Source organism: Chamaea fasciata, unplaced genomic scaffold (genome assembly GCF_029207755.1).
Source record: "Chamaea fasciata isolate MVZ Bird 193981 ecotype frontalis unplaced genomic scaffold, bChaFas1.0.hap1 SCAF_5, whole genome shotgun sequence".
Taxonomy (NCBI): domain Eukaryota; kingdom Metazoa; phylum Chordata; class Aves; order Passeriformes; family Sylviidae; genus Chamaea; species Chamaea fasciata.
In genome coordinates this window covers 66467323-66495290 of record NW_027094090.1, presented here as the reverse complement: position 1 = coordinate 66495290, position 27968 = coordinate 66467323, and the positions used below count along the sequence as shown (strand labels likewise).

Genomic DNA, 27968 nt, shown 5'->3' with positions numbered 1-27968 from the left:
GGTTTTTTTACCTGACAGTCCAGAGAGGTGCTGAACTCACATTTGGCCAGAAAAAACTAAATAGGAGGACACTCATTCTAAGACAAGTATTTACTTCAGGACTAAGGTAGCAATGTCTAGGTGGGAGAACTTTGGGAAAGCTTTTAATCAGTAGAGCTGACTACAAAGACACCTCAATTTTAATCAGCCCCTGAGTTTTGTTTTAATTTGGAGATGTTTTTAAGATGCACCAAACCAAAGACCTAGACACCTGAGAATCTCTGTTCTTCTGCCTATTCTGTAACTGGCTAGACCACTACAAAAAAACCTGCAGGGTGCTTTAGGATAGTTGCATAACAAGATATGCACAGTTTATGGCAAAAGAATAACAAGCACGAGTTAAAGAGTGTTATTTAAATATAGCCAAGAACACAATTTATATCTGTTTGTGAAAACTGCAGGTCTGGAGGTTTTAACTCTAACTACCAGTAACTTTAACTTTGTTTTTAGTGGCAATCTGTCAACATTCAGCAACAGTGCAGTTATACTGGGGGTCAGCAGTTAGTACATTCTGCACCTCAGAGAACACTCCAAGAGGTAAACAGCACAGAAATATTAATTATGAACAGAATAAATACTTCCAAAAGGAAACCGAGTGGTTCCCATCAGTCCTAGGGGAAAAAAACCTCACATGACACCCAAGGAAAAATGAGCACTCAAAAGTAGTTTACAAGTCTGACAAGAAACATCTAAAAGCAGGCTTGCAAGCTGAAAACATATCAATTACCCACATCAGTTACCCAAGAAAAGCACCAATCTAATTTAGCAGCTTAAGTGTAACACGCAAGTTTCTTAAAGCCGTTTAATCGTGCTACCACACTAACACAACAGCGACATGAGATGACTAACCTGGTTTTCTTCTTGCAAAACCCTGTACTGCTCCTTCCAGATGGTGATTTTTGAAGCTTCGTCCTTCCTCAGGGCCCTCTCCTTTTTGAGCTCGGGACTCCAGAAGGTCTTGATGCTGTTCATGGACGAGCTCAGCTTGCTCTCCTTCACCTCCACGTCCTTGCGCAGCAGGTCGTTCTCCCTGAGCACCTCCTTGAGCTGCGTCTGCAGGTCCATGATGGTGTTGTCCCTGGCCTGGCGCAGCGAGTGCGGCACGGTGGAGGCCATGCTCACCGGGGGCAGGTGGTGCTCGCCGAAGGCGATGGTGTCGCTGGCCACGCCGCTGCTGGCGATGTTGGGGCTGCTGCCCATGGCCGTCATGCGCACGCCGTAGGGCAGCCGGCCCCCGGAGCGCCCCAGCGTCATGGTGCTCTTGGGGGTGTCGGCGCCCACGTTCTCGTGGTCGCTCAGGTACATGGGGCCGGAGGTGGCGTAGGCGGCGTTCAGGGACTGGATGTTCTCCATGGACAGGGTCTTGCCGCCGCCGCCCGCCGCGCCGCCCGCCGCGCCGCCCGTGCTGTTGGTGCGCCGGTGGCCCAGGCGCGGCGAGCGCGGCAGGCGCGGCGAGCGCCCGGGGCTCTGCGGGCCGCCCTCCGCCTTGCCCACCGAGCGGGCGCTGCCGTACATCCTGCGGCCGGGCTGGGCGACGGCACGGGCAAAAACCGGGGGGACGACTGCCCCGGAGCTGCTCTGCGCTTACAAAGTCAGCCTAAGGCCGCTCACAACCCGCCACACATCCGCCGGTCCATCTCTGAAGTCATGTGCTCGCGATGCTCAGGACCATCCCTGTATCAATAAGAGCAACATATTAACATCTATATCAATAAATATACGTATACCGTATATATATACAGTATTAATACGCACATATGTATATTGAAATCTACATCCATAAAAATACACTTTAAATACCTACTTTATCACCAAATCTTTGCCCCACGTTAGAATATGTTCTACTATATTTATACTTCTCCAGTATTTTCTTAATTCCTCCTAATAAAAAACCCCAATGTTTTATTTAAACCCTTAAATTTAAACCCAAAAAGAAACTTCTGTTCTTGCTTTTCTGCTGTTGTATTATCACAGTAAAGAAGGAAGGAAAAGTGAACCCATCAGTCTTCAAGCTGTAATTTTGCTGGCCATGACAAAAGCCTTCAGAAGTCATCTCATCTTCCTTTCTAACTGTCCCTAATGCTTCGTTTGTTACCTTTCCGAGTAAGAGAGAACCAAAATTTTAAAACCACTCAGAGTATATCTTTCCTCCAAGCACTGCCGGCTTCCACAGGACACAGCTTCTAAACCCCTGTGCTGTGAAATCATCCTGCAAACGGGAAGGCAGCACAGACTGAAATGACCACGATCTCAACCAGCAGGTTCCTTAGCACTGCTGCCAGCCCCACTTCAAACGCAGAAGTCCCAACCAAAACTAGGAATAATCACAAAATCATTACTGACCACACAACTGAAGCAGGCACAGATGCAAATCTGAAAGAGGAGAAATTACCCAGCAAAGAGACCAACAAGGCTGAGACCAACAAGAGAATCACAGCTCCACTGAAAACTGACGCTAGACTCTAATTTGCTCTCAAACTAAATGTAACTTAAATCTTTTGTTCAGGTTAAGAAAAGATTTCCATTGAAATAAGCTTGTCGTGAACCAGCTGAGATTAACTCCATTAAATAATATTTCAACAGCAGGGACCTCTTAAAACGCAGGACAGTACATCATCTTCCCGTTGCTCTCCCCTCTGGTTTTCCTTTAAATACGGACTCTGGCGGCACATGCAATAGAATTCCTTGTCTTTGCAGCGCAATACGATGATGTAGTACAAGGGCTGGCAGGAAACTCTTCAGCACAGGGACTCTGGGCTGGGATCACAGTTAATAGCCAAGATCCAGCAGAGAAGCAAGAAATGTAACTTTACTGCGCTGTAAAACTGATCCCACTACACAGTTCTCACTTTTTTTTTTTTTTTTTCCCTCCACTGGCTTTTTCCTGTGTAAACTATTTCATGTCACTGCTGGGCTCAATAGAAACCAAAACTAGAACGCTGAAACATTCCTGGTCCCATCAGATGAAAGAACAGCAGCCAGTGTCCAAAGAGCAGCAGTATTTTATATATTCCAACATCTTGCCTTTCACACCAGCTTTCCCCTAACCTGCCCCTTCTGCTCAGAAGTCAGGTTGGCCAGGTATTAGGAATAAATGCCTCCAAACCAGCGTGTTTGTGAGATAATAACTGGGCAAACAGGTTAAAGATTGGGTTTAAAACAGGGATACACTTACGAAGGAAATTGTAGAAACAATGCAAGCGGGTGGAAGGAGGAGACCAAAACATAATGTTGCAAAAAGTACTGGAAAAGGATAGAAAGAAAAAAGTGAAACCCAGGGAGGAAAGATAGAGCATTTTCTCCTTTCCGAATGAGTCAGTACAGGAAAAGATACAACAAGAAACAGTTTCAAAATGTTTAGCTTAACCTTAAACTTTAAATGGAAAACAAGGTCAGGGCAAGGCAACATTTCATCAATTTCACAGAAGATACAATGTCACGAGGAATTTTACAAAGCTTATGGAAATTGACACAGCTTTGTGAGCAGTTCTCAAGATGTTCCAGTGTTCCCTCTGTTTGTTTGTTTTTTTTAAATGACAAGAAAAGCCAGCAACAATATTGCTACAGAACATTGTAGAGTACATGTGTAAAGAAAAGTCGGCCAAGGAAAAACAGCCACCAGCATTAACTGAAATTACCTGCCAAAGCAACACCTACAGATGTATTCTTTTAATACAAGTTACATTTCTTCTATTTCAGCTACATATCCTTATGCAAAACAGCACAGAAATATAAACTATGCAACAAAGTCCACAGTGTTCCACTGAAGTTGCTTCAATAAGCAAGACACTGTGCCCCAGATGTGGAAGAAAAACACTTCATCCGAACAGAAAGGCTATTCCAGACCTGCCTCACTGTTTGAGATATCCAAATGCTAAAAATGCTGCTGTGACACCACTTGAGCCCTCAAAACAAGTCAGACACAATTTCTCAGGCACTGCATAAAGCACATTCCACCAAGAGCTTGCATTCATTAGGATTCTCTTGAAAATTAATCCAAATCGCAGCACTTAATTCACTTGCTAAAAACTCACCGCAGTAAATCTGGGCAAACACTCATTAACAGCTTTGGATGGGTTTGACTTGAACCAAAAGATTAGAATTACGTGTGTTTCAGTTAAAGGGCTTCACCCCAAAACCACCAAGTTTAAAAGCTGCTGGAAATACATTTTACATGGTAAAGTCCTGAACAACACACCAGAGGAGCTCAAAAGGTTTTAGATAATTCCTGAAGAGTTCCTCACCATGGAACATCTGCCATGAAAAGGGAGGGAAGTGACAAAAAAAAAAAAATCTTTTCTTTTTCGCAAGACCAACCAATCAGGAAGAAGAAAGAATTCCTGTTTCCCTCCCAGAGCCCAAGCAAAAGTATATGGAAGATTTTTTTCAGATAACATCATAACCCAAAATGTTAATTTTTCAATATTCTGAGCCACGCTAGCATTTTTTTGGGAATCTCACAAGTAGGGTCTCTTATCTTCCAGGAGGCCAACAGGCAGCACTGTTACTATTTCCCTCTTCTGCTGAGACTAAATTTAGTCACAAATAAATCATCCCTTAACCCTACAAGATGGTGGTAACCACAAGGAACAATGTCCAACTGTGAATGTACTAAATGTACTAACCATCTTCCCTTGGCAAATTCTCCTGTGGATTTCAAAAACCTTTGCTTCTTCTGCCAATATAGGAACCCTCACCCAGGATTACAGAAAAAAAAAAAAAAAAAGACACTCCCAAAATAAAGAGCTTAAAAAAACCAGAGCAGCTGAAGCCAGTGCTAAACCATTTTTCCTCAAGATGGCTTGCAGAACTTTACAATTATGAAACAAAATTCTCTTGTTTGATGTTCATTAAGAGAACAAAAACTTCAAAGATCATCCTACATGCAAGCCAAATTAAAAAAATAATAATGAAAAAAATCACATCAGCCCAAGTAAAAACTTCATAGGTATATTTATATATATTTAAATTGGCACAGCACCTTTGCAGGCACAAAGACCTGGCCTGCTTTAGCAGAGGTTGAAAACGCTATCTAGTGCTTATGGAAAAACTTGTAAGAGGGACTATCAAGAAAAGGACAGGCAAGAATTACACCATATATTTTCTGTGAACCGGTGGCTCAGAGGGCAGGTGTTCCTGGCTGCAGCTGACAAAAAACACAAGATTCATTAAAAGCAAAGCTCTGTCACCCTCTGGAAGATGTCTCAGTCACACAATGCCTTCCATGGCTCCCATTACTCCAAGGCAAACAGGAACAGCACATTAACTACTTGTAGGTAAGCAAGCAACCAAAGACACACAAACATGCCGCAGAAACACATGAAAATCCAGCCTACATTTTTGAAAACAAAAAGAATTTCAGAGTAACTCCTGCAGCCTTCAGCAAGTCCTGTGAATTTCTTTGCTGCAATTTCTGTTCAGGACTGACACCAGCTGCCAAACTGCAACATCGATGGAGACAATTCCTTAACACCATCACTGCCTGCTAGTCAGGAGTGGGGCAGTGGGATCACGGAGCAGGCAGCCAGAGCATCTCACAGCCCAGGGACCCTCCAGAGCCTCTCAGCAGACTGGAATCCACAGATCCAGCCCCCAGGAGACAGAACCTCCTCGTCACACTGACTCCTGGGTGCACAAGGAAAGCTCTGAATGGCAGATTCATAATAAAAAGCAAAGTCAGCCTTCACAAGAGGCATCCTAATCTGATAAAGGGCTGGAGCAGACACATTAGACTTCATTAACAGAGGTAGCAATTGTTCCCATTTACATAATTCACAGCCGAAGAGTTAATGGCAAGGAAGTAAGGAAGTACGTCTGGATTACACAGCAGGGCAGAGAGAACAGAGGGGAGGGCAGGTAGCAAAGATGGAATTCCATAAAAAGAAAAGCTTCCATTCCAATAAAACCCTGCCAGGAACACACAGAGTGGGGATAATGAGAGAACTGACTTGATTCACAACAACTTAGAGGTGTGCTAAGCAAGAGAAAAAAGGAATTCCTGTTACTTCCTAGTCCACATCCCAGCCACCAAACCTATGGCTGCGGCGTTGCTTTATACAGAAAGTGTGAGGCCTCTGTCCCTTAGGGCTGCTCTGTACATTTTAGGTTTGTCTGGCTTTGGAAGGTAAGAAGGCTCACTACTTTTCACCTTAAATGAAAGAAAGTTTATTTTGGACACTGCACTGGACACAAGGCACTGAACCCACGGAATTCGGGGCTGTTTATCAAAACGTCCTTGTGGCCGTGACAGCAAAAAAAAAGCAAAAAGGATGAATGAAATTAAGACAGAAATAAGACAACAAAAGTAACAGTTCATATTAGGATTGTTTCTCATTCCTAAAGAATGAATAAATGCTGCAGCACTGCCATCTGTTTATACCCAATCCTTTTTAAAAGCCGGGGGGATGGTGGTGGCGGTGTTTTATACTTTTTAAATGAAGCTCACCTACTTGCACATCTGCCAGGTTCACTGACTGTAACAGAGCTTTTGTTCCGTCTCACCAAACACCAAATGGGAACCGATACATTCTCCCCCATACACACTGACAGAGAAATCTTCCCAGAAAAGCATCCCAGAGATCCCCAACATTCTTCAGGTGACTTTGACATATTAAAAAACTACGTTTTGTAAAAGGCAGGCCATCAACCCTGGCCCTAACAGTTCTGGGGTAAAAACCAGCATTCATGTGTCAAGGGAGCTTTTTGTTTCTAAACAGAAAGTGACATTCCTGTTAAGCGCTTTTTACATCTGAAAGGTTAGCAGAAATGCCACCCATACGCTTTTAAAGTCACCACAGAACACGGAAACATCTTGATTCCCTGTCCTTTTCAGACACTTCTGTCTGCCATTCCTACAAAGTATCCCATCCTGCAAGTCTGTAAGCGAGAACCAGAAATATTCATTCATTCGTCAATTTCCAAGTTAATTTCTTTCCCACGAGTACACAATTCCTTTCATGGGACCTACTCAACAAGGAAAACACAACACAGCACACACTCTGCTCTGCTCTACAGCACTTTCTTTGCAAAAGCAGTTTTAAGTGGCATCAAATTTTGTTTCTTGTAACACCCTTAAATTTTGATAGCAGCAGAAAGGCTCTGCTCTCACCACCACAGCTCCATTCCTTTCTATCTCCTTTCCAAAAAAAAAAACCCCAAGAAAACCACAAAAAAGGCTTATTATTATTATAATAAATACATCTATTTCAGCTAAACCCTTATTTACTCACGTGTAGGGAGTGTGCGTGGCTGGGTGCACCGAGATTTCCTTTGTGCAATGACTGGGACGTAATTATGTCCCTAAATTTAAAGCAGGTGTGAAGGGGGAAAAAAAAAAAACATCACGTGCCCTTTTTAAAGGCAAAACACAAAAAGCAACAGGTATCCGCGGGGAGACAGATGGAGACGGTGCTGAGGGCAATCCTGCCCTTGATCTATTGCAGCTGCGTTAATTATCCCAGAGTGGGAACAGCCTTGTCCCCAGCTGTGGGTGATAAGGAGTGAGTGAGCTGGTACAGGGTCAGGTGGAGCCTGCTGGATGTGCTGGGAGGAGAAAGGGATGGGAGGTGGTGAGGGGGACACAAAAAGTAAGATGTCATATCATACAAGGGACAGGCAGGGCGAGGTGGCCGTGCTGGGGACAGGAAGGAGGGTTTAGTTCTGGTATTTAAAAAGCCACATGCATCCCTCCACACTCACGTTTCTGACCAAATCACACTCAGCCAGAACAAGCCAGACACTCCAAATGTAACACAATTCTCCAGTGGTTTAGCCAGGTAAGGGCTGTAACAAAACTCCCACCCAAAAGAGGTTTTCAGGCTTGAAAAGAGGGAGGGGTGAGGGAATGGGAGATAACAATGGGAGAGTATCCTGCTTCACAAAGAACAGCAGCAAGGAACTCACACGCTGGTTATGATAGCATGGTGAAATATTCCCATTCACACAGCAGCACACAGCTGCTACCAGGGACTGAGAAACTGGCAGGTTCAAAGAAAGGGGAAAAAACCCCAAAAAACTAAGAACCCACTAAACTAAATACCAAAGCCCCCTCAAAAAATCAGCCAAGATTTCTCTCATCACCAAGATTTGCAATTCAGTAAAAGGGAACAGGCCACACAAACACCAAATCTGCCTTTTTTGCTAATCAGGCCATATTAGCCACACATTACAGATGAAAAGTTACGTGAACGGAATCTCAAAAAAGCTCATGATAGGATCAAAAAGAATGTTAAAAATTATGAAAAACATGATGCTTTAATATAGCCCAGAGAGCAGGTTTTCTTCAGTTTAGGCTTCTGCTAACATCCCAGCAGTGATTTAATTGCAGTTAAATTGGTTTCCCAGAAGTGGTGGAAGAAGTTCAAATTATATCGAAGATTATGGTAAATTTCACATTTCATTCAGCAGATCCCCACCTTTTTCTAGCTGCAGCCCCTCTTGCAGCTCGATGGATTCAGACAATTCCAAATTTCTGGACGATGCAGTAAACATAGCCTTGGCCATTCTGGGATCTGCTGTTCTGGGATAAAGTTCTGAACTGTGCTCCCAGAACTGAACTACATTCAGCACAGCTGCTAACTAAACAATCACTGCTGGAAAAAACAAACAAACAAACCAACCCTATTTTACTACCAACTCCAGTCACAGCAGCGCGGGCAAAGGTGGCAATTTGCCTCTTCCCATCCCATTTGGAATGCCTGTGAGGGTGCTGACTCACAAGTGCCCCGGGCTGCTGCAGCCCCCAGCACCGGGCCCGGGAGGAGCTGTGTGTGCAGCCACCTACGGCTCCAGACGCGATAATCTCCGGGAGCAAAGCAGGGCAGGCAGCTGGTGCAGGTTACCGCTGCAGACATCCCTGCCCAGCTGGCCATTGTTCGGGAATCACAGCCCACGGGCAGCTCTCTGCGCTTGCAGCCTGTTGGATCCGAGGTAACACTCAGCTGAGGTAACTACCGAGCCACCACCGCCCCGCACGCCCGAGCCTGGCCCCCAAAACGTGCTCGGACAAAACCTAAAACACGCGCTGTTCTGCAGAACAATGGTTTTATCCATTTGCTCTCGTTCTCTCGGCTTCTCTACTGCTTCCCAGCACCTCCATAGGTGTTCCCTCGTATCCTTGCCTCTCCCATTCCTACTGGGGCTTCCCTTTAGACCATTTCACACCGCACCAGCACGAACATTAACACGAAACTTCCACAGCGCACGCAACACCCCAGGTTAAATAAACGGTGTGCTTCCTAACTAACCTTCGGAGCTCGCACTACAGACCAGACAGATGTGGAAGGGCAGCAATTCCCGACACAGGCTCCAGGATGGCAGCAGACCCAGAAACAAAGCAGTGTCAGCTGACGCTCGCTCGTAGTAGATGCAGTAAAATACCAGAAACTGACCATGCAGCGCTCACAGAGAACACAGAAAACACCCAGCCCCGCCACAAGGTCTGGGCAGAACGACGCGGCTGCCCATTACCTCGGATGAGGTGACGGAGATAACAAAAGCGTGCGCTTCCCAAGGACGGGCCGCCTGAGGAGGGGCGGAAAAGCCCGGCCGGGCAGGCGAGCGGGCGGAGCGGCAATGCCCGCCCGTGCGAGGCACCGGCGAACCCCGCCCGGCGGGACGCGGCCCGCGGGGCGATGCGGCCGCCCCGCCGCGCTGCCCGGGCCCGGACCGGAGCCGCCCCGCCCCGGGCGGTGACAGCGCCGGGGCCCCGGCGGGGAGAGGCCCCGACCCCCCCCCCCCGGCCGCCCCTTCCCACAGCCCCGTCGCCCGCCGGCCCGCACCCACCTGCGCGGCGGCTCCGCGGCCACAGCCCCGCCGGCCCGGCCCCCGCCCGGCGGCCGCCGCAGCCCGTGCCCGGAGCGGCGGCTGCTCGCCCAGCTACCGGCGCCCGCAGGCCCCGCCCCGCCCCGGGCTCCCCCCAGCGGACGGCGCGGCGCGTTAACCCGAGCGCGGCCCCTCACCTGCCTGTCAGCCCGCGGGGACGGCACGGCACGGCACGGGAGGCGGCGGCCGCGCCCGGCGTGACGAACCGCGCTGGTGCTCCGGTTCCCTCAGCTCGGCTCCACCCGACCCCGCTCCCGCCGCTTCTCCTCCGCCGCTCCCTCCCGCGCCCCCGGCGCGACACACGCCCCGCCCCCGGCGCGACACACGCCCCGCCCCCGCCCCGCCCCGCCCCGCCCCCGGCGCGCGCGCTCGCCGCGCGAGGCTTCCCTCGGCCCGCTCCCGGAGCGCGTCACCGCCCGCGCGCGGCCCCAGCGAAGTTTGGCCGCTCTCCGGCGCCGTAGCGGCCGCTCCGGGCGGGAACAGCGAACGGGCCGCGCCGGGGCTCCGGTACAGCGGGCAGGGCCGGGGGCGGCGGGCAGGACCGGGGGACGGCGGGCAGGGCCGGGGGACGGCGGGCAGGGCCGGGGGACGGCGGGCAGGACCGGGGGACGGCGGGCAGGACCGGGGGACGGCGGGCAGGGCCGGGGGACGGCGGGCAGGACCGGGGGACGGCGGGCAGGGCCGGGGGCGGCGGGCAGGACCGGGGGACGGCGGGCAGGGCCGGGGGACGGCGGGCAGGGCCGGGGGCGGCGGGCAGGACCGGGGGACGGCGGGCAGGACCGGGGGACGGCGGGCAGGGCCGGGGGACGGCGGGCAGGGCCGGGGGCGGCGGGCAGGGCCGGGGGCGGCGGGCAGGACCGGGGGACGGCGGGCAGGGCCGGGGGCGGCGGGCAGGACCGGGGAACGGCGGGGTCTGGGGACCGGGCACCGAAGCCGGCCCAGATCCGGGGCCTCCCCTGTATCGTATATTTTGTATATTAATATTATTACACTTTTACATTATATTATAATTATATTATAATTCAGACCTCTGGCAGGCTGCTATCCACTGAGGTCTCGATAACCTGAACTTCCCTTTCCACTGTAGCAGCAGAGGGTCCGTTTTAAATTAATCTCTGCAGAATATAATATAATGCTTGTAAGTGCATGCTGCAGTATCTAAGCCCTTCTGCCAAGCCTAAGGTATGCCCCCGAAAAGAGATCGTTTATACTCGCGTTGCTGCCTAAGAAGGCAGGAGGATGGAAATAGACGCGGGCTCGCCCACGCCTCGAGTATCCTGCCAATTTCAAGTGTAAATGGTTTTCCATTTAACAACAAGCAAGTGGCAACCTGGAGCAAAACAGAGCCTAAGAGCTTTGGGTTTTCATCCGAGCTCAATTAGTGTGCCATCCTCACAGGGTCCTGCTGCCAGAAGTGTCATCTGTGCCCGCGATCCCCGTGGGGTTTGCGCTGCACACCGACAGATCTCCCACGCTGCTCCCAGAGCTCAGATCCTTTCCTTCCCAGCCTGGATTCATTCCTTGGTAAGCGCCTCTGGGAGATGTGCAGGCTCCCTGCTCACCGCTGGGCACGCTGCTCCTCCCTGCCAGCCCCAAAGCATTGCTCGGGTTAAAACCTGCTGCCTTTGCCTTGCAAGGCCTGAAGTGACTGGCACAGAAACGATGAGCTGATAAATCACTCTGACAGGCTCTTAGAAAGAAGTGCCCACGTAAATAATTGATGATATTTGAGTAATATTCCTGCCTGCTCTGGTCTCCAGAACGAGCGCGTGTCTTTTAGTCTTTCGGCACGGATGTGACACTCCTTGAGGAGCAGATTGTTCACTTTCGGTTTTGTGGCTGTGAGGTGTTACTGTTTCATACCTGGAAAAAGACCTCGGAGCTGTTTCTCTTTTCTTTCAGTTCTACCCCTTGGTCACTGTGGAATTTTTTTAAAATATAATATCAAAAAGATTATCTGTGCAGGAGTACCAGTCAATCCCTTTAATGAAATATTTTTATACAGGTTGGGAGTTAATGCAAAGGAATTAAGTAATGTGAGAAATTAAACGGGATTTATATTCTTGGAAAGCAAATGTATTCCCGGTTTAGAATTGTTTGGAATGACCCCTTTCCTGGGATGCTGTTGGCGCATTTTGAACTAACAAAACTTCTTTGGACCCTTTGTAAGGCAAAAATTGCAACGGGCAATGGACTTGGAAACAACAAACAAAACTACACAGCAGGGGGGAAATCGACACGCACCACTGCTGTTAAAGGAAACGTTTGGAGGCATAACCAGCAGAGCTTGAATGAAATGCAGGCCGAAACACAACAGCATATGTGCCAAATGAAGCAGTTTGGGCTTTTTCCACAAACAACTGCATCATCTCTTTTCCACTCCTATTAAACTGTGGAGCAGCACAGGCCTGTCTCAGTTAGGAATTATCTGCCCCATTGCGCTTGGAAGAGGTACCTCAGCTCTGCGTTTACCTGTGCGTAACAGGTAAATCAACTTATAAAATAGTCTGGGGTTCCCAGAGGAGAGAGAACTCCACAGAAATACAAAACCTGTGAAGTCTTTTGGATGTTTTCTTAGAGTAATACAAAGCTTGGGTTAAGCCTGTGGCATTATCTGTAGTGCTGGCTAAACCACTTGTTGCTGCCTGTGTGAGTGTTTGCTCTGGCTGGGCTCAGAGGAATCGCAGTTATTGGAAGAATGCTGAGGATTTCACTGGGCAGAGCAAAGGCTCTCTGTGAAGGAAGCTGAGCAGGTAGAGAAGGGTGAGGATGGATGAGGATGTTAGAAAATCAGAAGTTATGTCCACACAGTGATGGCAGGGGAAGGTGTTGCTGCCACAGCCCCACAGTGTAGATAAACTTGATTGAAGGGATTAAATTCAGGATTATCTGCTCTGGAAGGCTGGTTTATTTCCTGCACAGGAATTTGTGTGCACACACATTCTTCTCAGCAGTGCTCAATTTCACCACCGTGCACATAAATGCCTACTTGTAGAGTGCTGTTGAAAATTAACATTGCATATCCAATTTCCTGAAACAGAGGTGGTTTTTTTTCTGATTATGTACCTAATGTGTTCACGTTTTGAAAGACCAGATCCAACTGTGGTGGTAGTAAAAGCTGTTAAGTTTCTTTACCTGTTTTAGTGTGTCCAGGCAATGTTTTGGAGCACAGTGCAGCACATCTGGTCTTGTGTGACAAGAAAACTTCCTGAGAACATTACCAGCCAAACTCAAAATAATTCCCTGTAAATAATAAATAATGGTCCCATTGCCACAGAGATAGGAAATTATAATTCCTAGGTGCCTTTAAACTGATAAACTGCTTGTATCATCCTGCATATTCAAAAGTCTATTTGAACTTGAATTTTTAGTCTTTCTGGTTTAAAGCTAGGGCGTTTTTTAGCACAGGTTCCTGAGTCAGGCAGCCTCCTACCACAGCCCTGGCCCCAGAGGGTGTCTGAGCCTCTTGGGCACTCCAGTCAATGGTTTATTATCCACCTCAGCATTAATGTTTCATGTGAGTTAAAACGCGGTGGGGAGAGGGCAGGGCAGCGAGGAAACGATATTCCAGTGAGGAATGGAAGCACCTTGCCTTCCCTGGCCCTGGCCCCAGGATAGATTTACAGCTCCATCTGCAGAATTAACTCCTCTCTCTTCCCAGCTCCTGCTGTAATAATTTTTGCTGTGGAAGCTGCGTCACTGTGAAAGGCCAGACAATTGCTGTGAGACACGGGGCTTGGCTGTGCTGCAGAACCCCCACGTGGCTCTGATGGAGGTTTGGTTCAAACGAGGCTCACAGTGAAGCTGCTCCTGCAGGTAAAGCTGGAGCTGAGCTGGCAGCCTGTGCCTCCTGCGCTCTAACTGGAGTCAATCTGAGAACAAACCACTGACAGCTAAATTTAGACTGCTCATGGTGCTTGAAGGACTTTAACTAAGACCAGTATAAAGCAATTCTGCATCAAAATGCCACCCACCTACCTTGCATAAATTGGTCACAGTGTTTGTGGGCAAGTGACATTTCAGTCGTTGTTCCTTCCCAGGGCTCCCAGTGATTAAGATCCGACTGAGGCAGCCTGGGGGCGTGAGTGGAGGCCACAGCATTGTTCCAATTTCAATTCCCTCGGCCACACACACTATTTATGTCTCTCCAATTGTCTCCCTCCCCATGCATCGGACCGTTTGCTGAGCAGAGGAAACAGCCTGCTTAAATCACAGGTGTTTCTCCTGGTTGTGTTGCTTTCTCTTTGCTCTTTTCCAAAGCCAAACGTATTTACAAACTGCTGCTAACTTCTGAGTGGAATGGATTCAAGCGTACGAACGCTGTACAGTTACACAAGTTTGGGACCAAAGAGGAATAATCCTAGCCAACCAAAATTCAGGAGAATTTTAGCCACACCTGGCATAATTGCCAGTGCTCACACTTGCCAAGGAAACAACCAGGATCCTTTTTTCTGAAAACTGTTTGCCAAGTCCTCAGTAAACTTTGGGTTTCTTGTTTAGAGACTGGAAAAACAACTTAGTTTCAAAAGCGCCACACCTGGAATGCATTAGCACAGCAGAGTACTAGCCAGGTACTGACCGACTGGCAAATGATGCTGTCTGCTCAGGATTCCAGCCTTTCTCAAACTGTTTTGACATCTCCAGCTCTCTTGTGTGTCTGATTTTGCCCCTTATCCATTTGTATTGCCTACAGAAGCCTGGGTGCTGGGCCATCAGTTGTGCTCAGCACTGGTGCAAACACAATAAAGGATTATCTCTGTGGGTTATTTGGGGGTGCTGCTGCAGCCCCTGGCACAGCTGGCTCCACAACCTCCCCAGGGCCATGCTCCAGGGCAGTGCTGGGAGGTGTTGGACACTGCCTTGGAAAAGGCTGCCATCTACTGAATTATTGGTACCTCTTCTCTCAGTCCTGACAGGTCCTGTGCTTCTCAGCTCTGCCTGGTTTACGTGGCACCACACAGCACCGGGCAGGGAGGGCGATTACAGTCAGAACAGCAATCTAAAATAAATCTGGCACGGCAGGGTAGAGCTGAGTCAAGTTTTAGAAAGTTGTCCCTACTTTTTGTCAGGGTATTGATGGACATTGAAGGTGCTCCAGGAAGACAGTGCTGAAGAACGTGAAAGAGGGAATTGTTCTCTTTTTCCTTCCCTGGCACGGCACAGTGCCCTCACATTCACCTGAAAGGAAAAACCCCCCATTTATAATTTCTCACCAGTGAGATATTTCGGATAAGCTCTTTGCCGTGTCTTCACGTGGAGCGTCAGTTGTGTTCTCTTCAGTCACTGTGTTTCCTGTGATCTCCAGGCATGCCTGAGAGCCAGGGGAAGGACACTGAGAGCTGCAGCAGCTCCTCCACCACCGGGGACTCCGTGGCTTCCTTTGGGCAGGTCGGTTCCTTCTGCCCCAGAGGGAAATGGAGCAGGGCTGCGAGGGGAGGCTGGGGCAGCCCTGAGCTGTGTCTGGGGGCACTGGGGTGGAGCAGGGCTGTGGGAGGTGAGGCAGCGCTGAGCCCTGTGTGCTGTGTGTGCCCAGTACCAGTACTCGGCGGGCGAGCACCGCGCCATCCAGCACGCCCTGCGCCAGAGGCTGGGCCCCGAATACATCAGCAGCCGGCAGGCAGGAGGAGGACAGAAGGTAGGAACAAGCATCATGCCTCAACTCCGTGTTTCCCGGGAAAGCTGGGGGTTCCGTTGTTACAATAGTCCTCATTTGGTTGAAGGTAATTTCCCTCTCGTAGTTTAATATGGAGATATGAATGCAAAGTGAGCATGGCATAAGTTCTGGCTTCTGTTGAGCTACAGATTTTCCTTTTGCACTTAAAAAGAAACTTCATTTTTCAGCGCTCCATCCTTTAACTGGAAAACTGAGATGTTTTCCCTGTTTTTCCCCAGAAGTAGACTATATGAAACTTCATATAACAGTGGCTGCATTTACCATCTTTAGTGCCCACCCTGCCTTCTGTTAAGTCATATTTGTTGCTACATTAATCCCCACTACATTTGCTGGAAGAGAGTGCACCTGAAGCTGCACCATCAGCCTTTTATTCACATTATCTGAACCCTGAACTTGGCTGGGTTTCCTCAGTGCAAGATGGTATGTGTAGTCTCTGTTTAAAAAAATAAAGTGTGCAGAGATGTGTGCACAAGGCTATATGTTTGTTTATATATATATATATATATATGTTTATGTGTATGTGCTCTTCTTTTCAGGTCTGTTACATTGAGGGTCACAAGGTCATCAGCCTGGCCAATGAAATGTTTGGCTTCAATGGCTGGGCTCATTCAGTCACTCAGCAGAATGTTGGTAAGGATCTCTTGGGGGGGAAAAGAAGTCTTTGCTCCCTCTTGTTTCACTGCTACAACTTCAGAGCACCTGGGCAGAGGCATGAGCAAACTTCCAGGTGTCTTAACAGGTAGTAAAAACGAGAGAAATTTAATAATGGAGCTTTTGTTTTCATTTTAGGTCTGTCACAGTCGTTATTCTGAGTGTGCTTATGATTGTTCTAGAGCTATTCTAATCAAGTCTCTGATCTCTGTGGGTACACCCAGTCAAGAGTAATTACAATTAAACTACTTAACACCCAGCAGTCCTGAGCCAACTTTCATACTCACCTGTAATTTTTAGACTCTAACCAGTTCATATTCTCAGTTAATATTCCCCTAATCTTTAGGGACCCATCTTTTGCTGCAGATTTCTCTTCTAGCTAATACCCAGTACTGAGCTTTTTACCACAGAAAACTTTGGGGAAAATTTTCAACTCTAACATGGTGTTCAGGTGCTTTAAAGCTTCAGCCTCTTCCCTGTTGATAGCTGAAATAGAACCTGCCAGAGGAGTGTTGTCCTTGTTTGCAGATCTGCTGTGCTTATGCTGAAGACTGGTTGTTGAAGTAGGTCAAAGCAGCAGCTTAAATTACCTTCTTCCTTCTCCCCCACCTTCAGAAATCTTTTCTTAACTCAGATTCTAGAAATAGAACAACTTACTTCATTGCTTTCCATCTATCCCGCACCATGGATTTCAGTCAAGAAAGGACTGACATCCTTCAAACTTCTGCCTTTTTCACATAGTGCCATAACTAGTCATCCCTTAGAAATTCAGGCGTTCTGTCCACGATAAAACCCTGTGCAAATTATTTGCAAACTTCAGACTTCTACTAGATCATAGCAAAGAAACTACTTTCATAGACAACAGTTTCTTTTCCACCGTGGTTTTTATATATTAACACTTAAAATATCTCCTTCCAGACTTTGTTGACCTCAACAATGGCAGGTTCTACGTGGGTGTCTGTGCTTTTGTGAAAGTTCAGCTTAAGGTAAGTGGGTTTTTGTTGGTTTTTTTTTTGCTGGCTCTGACTGCAGCTGAGCAATTGCCCGAGGCTGTGAATGGAAGTCCTTGCACGGGTCAGAGCACAGAACCTGCCGGTGTCCTGAGCACTGACCTTGCCGTGGAACAAACAGCCAAGAGCAAGGAACCAGGCTTGGGAAAGCACACCACCTGCGTGGATAAAATATCCTGCATGGATAAAACCCCCTTGTATTTGAAATTGTCCTGCAGGACGGGTCATACCATGAAGATGTGGGATATGGAGTCAGTGAAGGCCTGAAGTCGAAAGCCTTGTCCTTAGAAAAGGCAAGAAAGGAGGCAGTAACAGATGGACTGAAGAGAGCGCTCAAGTAAGCGAGGATGAGCCCTGGCACGTTTTCAGCTGGCGTGCGGGAGTGCAGGTTTCAGTCACAGTGAGCCCTCTTGTCCCTCAGGTGCTTTGGCAATGCTCTTGGGAACTGCATCCTGGACAAGGAGTACCTGCGGGCCGTCAGCAAGCTCCCCCGGCAGGTGCAGTACCGGGCTGCGGGGCCCCCTGCTGCACTCCCAGGGCTCACACTGCTGCTGCCTGGCCCTCCTGACACCTGCAGCCTGCTGGCAAACACCTCTGACACACACACAGCACGCTGGGACTGGATGGCCCCTCAGGAACCACCCCCTGGGGCAGTGAGCCGCCTTGTGCGAGGAGGGGAAAGGAAAGCCTTCTGCAGCTGCTGAGCCATGCATCTCCGTGGCAGAGCTGCCTGCAGTCACTGTGGGACTTGCCAAACTCTGCTCGAGGCCCAGAGCTGCACGGCAGTCCTGTCAAACACTGTAGGAGCAGATCCAAAGTGACACCTCGCCAGGTAAAGATGGCCCAGGTCTGTTTGCCAGGGCCATCTGTGAGAGGCACTGCCACAAACTGGTGAGGTGACAGAGCCACAGCATCCCATCTCTAATGAACAGGAGTGGTGTAGCTTCCTCAGTGAAGGCTGGCCTTGCCCTTTAGCACAGGCAGGAGAATGGACTGGAAAAACAAACTCACTCAGCAGCAGCCTTGTGGGGCTGTGAGAAGCTGTAAAATCCTGCATCGATCACCAGCACCTGCTCTGGTTTGCAGAGCAGTGTGGGGAGACCTCACCATCTGCCCTGCAGCGCTGAGCAATTAAACCCACTCAAAGTCGCAGCAATTCAATGATTAACTACTGAATTGCTGGGTACTGAAAGAGCACTTTGGGTTTCCAACCTACTGTCTGACTTAGAGCAAACAAAAGAGGTTTTTAACCAGCGCTGATTTCACTAACCTGTTGATGGAAATTTCTCAACCTTTTCTTTTTTTTCTCCTTTACCAGGCACCCCCTGAGCTAGACTTGGTCAAAGCTAAGATACAGGACTGTGAGCCTGAAATAGAGAAAGCCAGATACAGCAGCTGTGTGGAAAGGCAGAACACAGCAGGGAGACAGCTCTGTGAGGTGACAGCTGCCTGTAAGCCTGGCCAGACAGAGGCTGCTGCGGTGACAGCAGATCAGAAACAGCCCAACGCCCCCAGGTGAGACTGCTGTTAGAAACTCAGTTTTTCAGCTGTATTGGAAGTTACTGGGCCTTTTAAAACGCGTAGACAGCTCCATTCTAAAGGCACCATAAAGCACTAGTTCAGTGGAGTTTCTTTACTGTTCTCTCTCCATTTCTCTTCTCACGATGCCATTGCTGGGGTCCTGTCTGTGTGTGTGTTTTGGGGAGCACAGGAGCACAGAGTCCCCGGCCGTGGAGTGTGACGCCACGTACCAGAGGAAGCTGCGGCAGAAGCGGCTGCAGCAGCAGTTCCGGGAGCAGATGGAGAAGCAGCAGCAGGTCCCAGGAGTGGCTCCCAGCAGCAGACAGGGTGAGAAGTGCTGCTCCAAACTGGCATTTTCCATGGGAACTGCTGGCAGGCACGGGTTACCCACAGCACAGCAGCCTGGCCAGCTTCACGTGCTCTGCCATCGACACCACCTCAACCTTGGAGGCCAAAGGCAGCAGCACTATCATATATTCCCTCTCTGTGTTCCAAGAGTCAGGAATGTCAGCTCTAAACCTGCCTCCTTAAATCTGCAACTTTCCAGCCACCCTAAAGCAGCTGCTGCCAGCACCACAGAGGCTGCAGCACTTGGCAAATAGATATTGCCCGAGTTACTGACACGTGTCCCTTGGCTCACGGGGAAGCCTGGGGCCCTGTGGGAGCAGGAGCATGGAGATGGACAGGATAAAACCCACCTTAAAGTAGCACAGTTGCTCATCAGGTGTCATCAGGTACAGAATGTTACTTCCCACATTCTGCTTCCAAGCCTTAAGCAGCTGTAGGACAAGGGAGGGTACTGGTGGCAGTGCTGGCTGCCATTCCAGCCTCGTGCTCTGCTAAGGAGCCAAAGGGCGTCTCTGCATTTCTGGCATTAATCTCTCCTTGTGTTGCCTCCCTGCAGCAACATCTGATCCTCCTGTGAAGCACAGCACCCCAGCAGAAGTGCAACAGGAGCTGGCCATAGAAGAGGAGTTCTTTGCAGGTCAGCCCAAGGGTGATGAGTAATACACTGTTAAATCACTGGCAGTTAATTGGCAGGTTAATTCAGAATACAGTGTAAGGGTAAAAGCTCTGAAGAACTGGAGTAACAGAAGTGTGAGTGCGATTCTGACCTTAACAACACAAACCTTGCCTGAGTGACAGGGAGATGAGTCCCTCACTGTGGGGGCTTTCCCTTCGGCTCTTCAGCAGAGTTGTTACACCTGTCTGACAAACCCTTTTCCTGAGGTGATACTGCACAGCACAGAACCTGGGGGGATCTGGGGTGTGCCTTTTCCCAGGATAAACATGGATATTTGGGGCACACGCCGTGGTGCTGCACATGGCTCCAGTCCGCAGCACGAGGGGCGGCACCCTGCTGCACACTGACATAGGAGATGCTTTACAGGTTAAATGTTCCAGTGCTCACTGCTGGCAGGAAAGAAACGTGCTGCTCCTGGAGCCACTCCTGCAGCACAGCGCTGTGTCATGGATCCCTTCTGGTTCCTTCCAGACGATCCTGAGCTTTGGGACATCTCCCTGGAGAGCACAGACCTAAAGGTAACGGGTGCCAAGCCGTCAGAGCCCTCAGGAGCTGCTCAGCAGGCAGCTGGGACACCCCGTGGCCACCAGCACTGGGGCACAGGCAGCAGGACACCCCACAGGGGCCCCCAGCACAAAGCCGCCGCCAGGCTGGCGCAGCTGCAGGCCCCTGCTGCAGCCCCCAGCCGTGCCCACCTGCACACCCCAGGTACGTGCTGCCACCCTCCCCGGGGCTCCTGGGAGATGGGGAACTCCAGTGGGGGAAACGTTCCTTCCTTTTGGACCTGGCTGCGGATGCTGGTCTTGGAAAACTGCTTTTCTCCATCCTGCTGTCCTATCAAGGAAGGGTTAGAAAAAGAACTGAGGAACACGTCTAGAGGCAGAAAGAAAATGTTTATTTCTCGCTTTGTCCCTGTGTGGCAGGCTGCACCCCGCTCAGGAGGAGTCAGAGCTTGAAGAAAAGGAAGCTGGAGCCGACGTGAGGCACGTGGTGGGGTTTGTGCCTCTGTCATGGACTACAGCACAGGGCTGCAGCTGGCTTTCCAGACTGTGTCCCATGGACTCTGCTGTACATCATGGTGGAGCAACAGAGAAGACTTTCACACAGTCAGCAAGAACTTCACGTCCCCTTAGGTTATTGTGTATTTCAGATGCCTTTTTGTGGAACTCTGCCATTCCCTTTGCTGCTGCAGCACGCGGCTTGTGGCCCCACACGTGGCCGTGACCTGCGAACTGCCCGAAGCAGGAGCAGAATGGACTGTTCAAAATGAGCCGCGGTTCAGAGCCTGTCTGTCCCTCAGTGCTGCACTCCAGCACAGAGACCTGCCGTCCAGGGGAGCAGCGCCCAGGGGACAGCAGGCTCCAGCTGTGGCTGCACACCTGGCCGGGGTGACAGTGCTGGGCCCCCCGCTCCTGTTCCCCAGCCTGGTGCCGTCCCAGCACTGCTGGTTTTAAAGCAGCTTTCAATACCGAAATAAACACGAATTTATAAACCAATCCCCCCCGCCCCGGGGGCTGTCGGTGCCTGCCTGTCCCCGCCGAGCGGCCTCCCGGCAGGCGGCACCTTCTGCGGGGGCAGCCCTGCACAGCCCGCTCCGCCCGGGCCGGAGGGAACCTCGCGGGGCTGCAGAGCTCCGGGCGCAGCCGGCAGCCGCTCGGCGCTCCCAGCCCGCGGCCGAGGGAGGGTTTGCTAGCGGCGCCGGGGGAGCGAGCGCTCCGTCCGCCCTGCGCGGGGCCGGCCGGTTCTGTTCGCCGGCGCTTCCGGCACCAGCCGGGCGGGGCTGCGGCCGCTCCGGCGCGGGGCGCGGTGCCCGAGCGCACGGAGCAGCGGAAGGCTCCGGCTGGGGCGGCAGCGCGGCGGGGATGGGAACGCAGCAAGGCGCAGAGAAGCAAACGCACAAAGAAATAAACCCAGGAAGCAGCAGAGCTCCCGGGAAGGCGCCGCCCGGGGGCTGAGCGCGGACCGACAGACGGCGTGCGGAAACGAGCCCCGCGCTGAGCGCTCGGTCGGAAGCGGAGACCGGGGGACGAGCGCGAATCGCGGCCGGGAAATGGACCGTGCGCGGGGAGAACGGGGCCGGAGAGCCGCGGGGACGGCGCCGAGCCGAGCTGCGGGGCCGCGAGAGGGAAGCGGGGGAGAGCAGCGGCCGCAAGGAGCCCCGAACGACGCGGCGTGCGAGGAACGCGCCGCGGAGCGGCCCAGCCGCCAAGCGACGGCAACACTCCGCGGAGACGCACCGCGAATTCAGGGCTCAAAAACCGCGCACTGCAAAGTTCGCCACGCGGAGCGCCGCAGCCGCGTGAGGACGCACACAGTCCGCGGAGTAACGTGCGGAGCGAGAGTTTAAACGAGCGGGAAAGGCCGGGAAACGTCAGGCCGCGAATTCCGGCAGAGGAAGAAGCGCCAGTACGCGTGTGGGTACTTACACTGCACAAACGGGACGAAAGGGGCTCGAAGGAAATCCCGGGCCTTATTTCTGTGGTGTAGAAAACCGAGAGCAGATGGACAAACCGCCTTTTCTACCCAACAGCGGGACGAGCTTGGGCAGTTGGGCGATTGTAATTTTAATAATTACCATCAGCTGTGAAGGGGCCGCGGCTGCTGCGGGAACGCCGCGGGCTGCAGAGACCTCTCGCTCACTATCTGCTGTGTCCGTTTCTGCTCCCTCTACCCGCGGACGGTGGCAGAGTTACCTTTCATTCCGTTTTCGTGTTGAACAGACCGTTAAATAGTGTTAAATCCGCTTTATTTTCACTCCGAGCTGGGCGCGGACCCGGACACAAGCCCCGGAAGCGGAAGCTGTGTTCGTGCGCCTCGGGAAAATGGTTCCGGCGGGACACGGCGTGCCCAGGGCGCGGGGCTCCGGCTCCCGCTGCTCGGGAAGCCGCGGGGGCTCCGCGGGGGTTGAGTTTTGTCCCCCAGAAATCCCCGAGCCCCGCTGGGCTCGCAGCTCCGTGGGGAACGCAGGAGGGGGAGCGCGTTCCCCGCTGCCAGCTCCTCCCCGCAGCCGAGGGCTCCAGCGCCGCTCCCTCGCGGTGTGTGCGCGGCCGCTCCACCAGCCCCGTGCGGGGGATGCGGGAGCCACAGGCGCTCCGTGCCTTTTTAACCTTTCCCGGGTTTGTTTTCGGCGTTTCCCCTCTTTTGCTCCGTGCGCCTTTTAGAGGGTTGGGTTGTGTCGCTTTTCCCCGCCGCGGTTGTCCCGCGGCTGTTGGGGCGGCGCGGCGCGGAGTGGGTTCTGACCGCCTCTCTTTAATAAAGCTTTATTGAACGCCGTGTTTGAATGCCTTGGAAACGCGTTGATAAAGGCGTTTACCAAGTTCAGTTTGTGTTGTGACTGAATTCTAATTCTTTACAGTTTTACGGTCGCCGCAGAACTTGAAAGCCGTAAATGCAGTGCTTTATTATCTAGCAAAGGTTTCAGTCTGATTGCTTTAACAAGGATGGTAACAAACTTGCCAGATGAAACGACACAAAATACAACCGCGAGAAGCTGCTCGGCCGTTCAGCAGTCTGCCAAATTCCATGTTATTTTATTTTTCAATAACCCTACATTGCTGTTTCCATGAAATTTGCAGTTGCCTGAGTTTTTCTCGTTACTTACAAGTTTAATGTGGTTGGTGAGACGTCTATCCCTCCAGTACACCATCCTGCTGTTGATTCTCCTACAGACTGTTCACTGTTTCATTTCCTTTTCGTGTTAGTAACAGCGGAACAAGCTACATCTTGCCCTGTGTGTAACTTTTATAGGTACTGATTTGCAGTTACGTTTAGTGAAGGTCCAATAATCCAGTGCTCTCTTACTGCCTGTTAAGTTGAGCAAGGCTAAGTTCTATTAAGTTAATTTCGTAGATTTCATGCCTGCTAAGTTTCAGTATCATTAAGTTTAGACAACGTTTTATTCCAGTTTTATGCGGATGACAGCTGTATTCAGTATTAACAATGATTAACTTGGAGTTTTCTCAAGGGTACCCTCTGTTTTCCTGAGGTTAAAATTGAGCTGCATTTGATTGATAGAAAGTCCTCTTAGGGCAGAGTTCTGCTGAGTTCATTTTGTTGAGCTTTATCCCTGTCAGAATCAGTTTAGAGCTGGTTGGAGTGTTTCTCAGTCGGAGTTACCGCAGCTTTTACCAGCGAGTCGTTCAGTGTTTTGTTTCATTTTACTGTTATAGATACAGGAATGTTTGGAACACATTATCTCAGCTTTTTCAGACGGTTCTGACTGATCTATTTTTAGGAGAAGAAGTCGGAGAGGACCTCATGTTGGAGTCACTGCACATGTTTGAGTCATGCCCTGGCCGCTGGACCCACATTCCTGCTGGGAAGGGAGTGTGCAGGACCAAAGCTGCTCCCAACCTCTACAGTGAAAAAACTTCTGAAGTCTGAAACAAAACAAGGGCCTCGGCTTCCCTGGCTGTGGGAACAGCGCACAGAGCTGTGCCTCCTCTACCAGAGTCACTGCAGGATCCTCGGGGATTGGGCCCTTTGGAAAGGGCACCAAAACTTTCACTGGCAGCTCTTTTCCCTTCCAGCCTTGGGCAGCGTGACTCACAGCACAAGCTGTTCTTAAAATGGAAAGAAACGCAGCAGCAGTTAGTGTTTAGAAATACCAAATTCCTGCCGCTCTGCAGCTGAGAGTGACGCCCGGGAAGCTGTTCACTCCTGACTGTTCTGAATTCCTGGTTCGGGCTGTGAGGAGTGGCTGTGCCAGCCCCAATCCCACACTGAATTCCTGGTTTGAGGACAGGGCCACCGAGCCCTGCTGCCCCCGCGGGCCCAGCTCAGGATCCAGGCAGGAATCATCCCCTGCAGTACCTGCCTTTGGAGCGTCCTCTCGAGGCCCGAGGCTCGGCCCTGGTCGCTGCTTTGGAGCACTGAAGGTTCTCCTGACACTGGCTTTCCCTGGATTTCCTGTGACAAGCTGGTAAATTGGGTAACAGTTCCTGCAGAACCTGCTGTTCCACAGGAAAACCGGAGCCCAGCCAAAGCAGGTTTGGTTGGTTTGAAGGGCTTCATTCAATGTTCCACACGGCTCACAAACGAGAAGGGCTCAGTGCAAAACACAACCAACTACGGCCAGGGCAGCCCAAAGTTTCAATTAATTTTATTTTTTTTTTATTTTTCTTTTTTACAGTGTACATTGTTAAATAATGTAAAGAAAAACGCTTGTAATTCAGAAACAGATTTTATGTGGAAAAAGATACTCAAAGTGTAATATTAAACAAAATAATTTAACAGTTCAGTAGCATTAGTTTATTCCTCTAGACTTCAGTTATTCATCCACAGGAGGAGAGGGAGGGAGGGGAAAAAAAAAAATCAACGGTAAATAAAACCAGTTCTTGCATAACATTAAGTGAAAAAAAAAAAACAAACAACTTCAAACTTATTGGATCAAATTTAAATAACCATGTGCTGCATCCAGCTGCCCAGTTCCTCTGCCTATTGCCTTGTCTCATCATTACTGCCCCGGCTGTGGCGGCTCCTGTTCCCCTGCCCTGCAGACAGAGCTGCCCCCGGAGCCTCCCGAGTCCCTGTCCTGCCCCACAGAGCCAGCGCGGCCCCGAGCTGCTGCAAAACGAGGCCAGCAGCAGAGAGCATCCCGCAGACACACCGCCCGGCGGGGAGAGGAGAACCTGCCATGCCTCCGGGACACGGCGCTCAGCGGGCTGCCCCTCGCCCCTCTCCGCAGCACTACAAAACACTGGCTGCTACTGTTCAGACTTTGAGGGGAAACCAGTATTTCTTCCATAGGGAAAGGGAGAACGACCAAAGCAGAAGGTACAGTACAGGTGCTAAGAGGTGACAAGTGACAGACAGTGACAGTCCCGGTACCAGCTGTAAATTGGGTAAGAGTGAACAGAACAGGAAATCCTCCAGGTAGGACAGAGGAAACTCCTTGATGCCGGCTGTTCCGAGTACGTCCATTGCCGGCAATGGACGTCGCACCGGGACACTCTGTTCCCGGCTTCAACGGGTTTTACCAAAGGAAAGGTAAGAAAAGCAATCCCAGCAGACGCGCCCACGCCAACGAGCAACGGCACCTCTCCCTCAGCCACATCCTGACCAAACGCCGTCGGCACTCTGCAGGTGGAGTCCGACTGCACCTCGGGCTGGGCCTCTCCCGCAGACCCCGCGCTCTCCGCGCTCGCCCAGCCCTCCTGCCTCCGGCCAATGCTGCTCAAGTCTCGTCGCAGCTTCACCTGCGTCCCTCGTGTCCCAGCCCACCTGGCCCCTGTCACCGCACACCTTCAGCTCTGCCCCCTGGACAAGTTTCCCCACACACACAACGGCTCCGGCCCCGGCCCGGGCTGCCCCAGGCCCTGGGCACAAACATCCTGCCCTCAACTTGCCCCCTGCCCACCTGGGCTCTGCTGGGAAGACGACGCTAAACTGCAGAAGCAAGAGAAGTCCAAGGCACTAAAATATCCAGCAAGCATACTGGGAGAACAGACAAGTATTCAAGTACATTAATTTATACAATTTTACATTCACATTTATTTATCTAATACAATGAAAATACAAAGGAAAAAGTTAAAGTGTCTCCAATAAGTATAAGGATATAGCTAGCTTTTTTTCCCGTTTTTTTCTTTTTAACTTTTTTAACCCTCTATATTCCACTCATTTTTAAACTACTGTTGTCCAACAACATTTATATATCACAGTGTTTCCACATCAAAACTGATGGTAAGTACATGTCCGCAGGGAACTTTTAAATTTTTTTTTTTTTAACAATTTAAATTGCTCTAATGCTGCAGTCAAAGCTGTTAATATCTTACTTTAAGCAGTAATGACCTATCAAGCACGGGCTGCACCCCAAGTCCGTTCGTGTGCCCCATCGTTTCAGAGCCAGATACGATTGACTGGGGGGAGGGAGAGGAGGGGGATTCGGACAGCTTTCTCCTCACCTTGGTTCTTCAGAGGAGGCCACGGGAGTGCCAAAGCCTCGTGCTAGGGCTCGGCTCTCCCGCCTCCACAGGTGTGGATTCGGCCTCCAGCCAGGAAGGCCGCACAGCAAGAGTGTGCCAAGTGACCCCACGGCCTCCCCTCCCACTCAGGAGCAGCCCCCCCGGTGGAAAACTGCCCCATCACAAGGATGCTCATCATCCTCCTCGCCCTCCCGAGCGTGTGGGGAAACTCCCGCTACAGAGAGTTGACAGCAACGGTTGGAAAAGAGAATTCATTCCCCGTCTGGCGAGGCAGCAGTTCATCGCAGCACTAGTAGTGATACAGGGCCCCGTCTCCCTCCCCGTGTCCTGTCCCCAGGCGTGGCCAGCAGGGCGCTGGCACGGCTAAGTGGTCCGCAGGTTGGAGCCCGGAGGGTTGCTGACGGACTTTTGCAAATTGCCGATGTTGAAGCTTTGCAAAGACGCGGCCCCCACGGGCTGGAACTGGCCGAGCGGCGGCTGCGCCGGCCCCCCCGGGCCGCTCCAGGGCGGGGGGAAGGAGGCTGCGGGGTAACCGTACTGCTGCGGGGGGCACATGGCCTTGCTGAAGGGACCTAAAGAGGTAGCTGATGCTGCAGGGATGGGCGTAGCACCCAGGGAAGATGTCATAGAGATACAGAGCTGACCTGGTGCCGAGAATTTCCTTGCCATTCCAGGGCCCTGCAAGGCAACGCAGGCACCGACAGAGGTTACGCGAGCGTGCCTTGGGAACCACCGGGCCACAGCCCGCTCCCAGGGGCGTTTACAGGGACACGCCGCGGCCCTCCCCCGTGGTTTTCCCCTTCCCGGGCAGGCAGCGCATCCTGCGCGCCAAGAGGCGGCCGGCAGCGCTCTGGAGCCGCTGCCCCAGCTGTGCTGGAACCCCGGGGAGACGGGAGGACGCCCACAGCCCCTCACCTCGTAGCTGCTGTGGCCTTTGCCGACCTTCTTCCCGGAGAGGTTCATGGCGTCGCGGGCCCAGTTGTCCACCAGCTTGTGCAGGTCGTCGGTGAAGGTGCCCTTGCGGCTGGGCGCCATGGCCGGGGGCTGGCTGGGGGGCGCCTGGCTGTTCACCGCGGCCCCCACTGTGTTGGTGCTGCTGGTCCCTACAAGCACAAGCACAGCCATCACCGCGGGCCCGGCGCCGGCCCCTCCCTAGAGCAGCACGCCACGCGACGGCGGGAACGGCACGCCGCGAGTTAAAACGCCATGCAGATTAATTCCGAGTGTCAGTCCCAGGACGCGCTCAAGTGGGGACCGCAAGGACTCCTACGGGCATTTCTCTCAGAGGGTTTCACACAGAGGTT

The 27968-nt window shown here is 51.3% G+C and overlaps 4 protein-coding genes across 31 annotated transcripts in view; 1 reads left to right on the top strand and 3 right to left on the bottom strand.

Moving 5' to 3' along the window:
• The window catches only part of ERC1 (ELKS/RAB6-interacting/CAST family member 1), a 246477-nt gene extending 236357 nt beyond the window's left edge, over positions 1-10120 (bottom strand). For 8 of the 9 annotated variants that reach the window (XM_066184266.1, XM_066184269.1, XM_066184268.1 and 5 more), the window contains exons 1-2: positions 9999-10120; positions 889-1713 (exon numbers count right to left, since the gene is read on the bottom strand). In XM_066184266.1, the coding sequence (XP_066040363.1) occupies positions 889-1554 (666 nt within the window). In that variant the 5' untranslated portion in view covers positions 1555-1713; positions 9999-10120. Of the gene's footprint in view, positions 1-888; positions 1714-7268; positions 7309-9998 lie in introns of those variants that run through there. The other variant, XM_066184267.1, reaches the window with a different exon arrangement.
• Positions 10121-10293: 173 nt separating this feature from the next.
• RAD52 (RAD52 homolog, DNA repair protein) lies at positions 10294-21237 on the top strand. Of its 6 annotated transcripts, none has more exons than XM_066184259.1 (13): positions 10294-10368; positions 11260-11385; positions 15167-15249; positions 15395-15496; positions 16072-16165; positions 17105-17172; positions 17415-17533; positions 17618-17693; positions 18515-18711; positions 18908-19044; positions 19622-19702; positions 20213-20449; positions 20665-21237. In XM_066184259.1, exons 3-13 carry the CDS (start codon positions 15169-15171, stop codon positions 20721-20723), a joined length of 1251 nt encoding a protein of 416 aa, XP_066040356.1. In that variant the 5' UTR covers positions 10294-10368; positions 11260-11385; positions 15167-15168; the 3' UTR covers positions 20724-21237. The 6 variants fall into 6 exon arrangements, with proteins under 6 accessions (XP_066040356.1, XP_066040358.1, XP_066040359.1 ...); XM_066184260.1 differs by lacking the exon at positions 10294-10368 and adding an exon at positions 10993-11153; XM_066184261.1 differs by lacking the exon at positions 15395-15496.
• On the bottom strand, positions 20616-22441 carry LOC136290350 (uncharacterized). Its single transcript, XM_066184693.1, has 3 exons — positions 22413-22441; positions 22317-22360; positions 20616-22217 (listed from the first exon to the last, which is right to left on the bottom strand). Exons 1-3 carry the CDS (start codon positions 22439-22441, stop codon positions 20815-20817), a joined length of 1476 nt encoding a protein of 491 aa, XP_066040790.1. The 3' UTR covers positions 20616-20814.
• Positions 22442-24825: 2384 nt separating this feature from the next.
• The window catches only part of WNK1 (WNK lysine deficient protein kinase 1), a 94329-nt gene continuing 91186 nt past the window's right edge, over positions 24826-27968 (bottom strand). For all 15 annotated transcript variants that reach the window (XM_066184248.1, XM_066184245.1, XM_066184249.1 and 12 more), the window contains 2 exons: positions 27580-27767; positions 24826-27342 (listed from right to left, as the gene is read on the bottom strand). In XM_066184248.1, the coding sequence (XP_066040345.1) occupies positions 27028-27342; positions 27580-27767 (503 nt within the window). In that variant the 3' untranslated portion in view covers positions 24826-27027. The remainder of the gene's footprint in view (positions 27343-27579; positions 27768-27968) is intronic.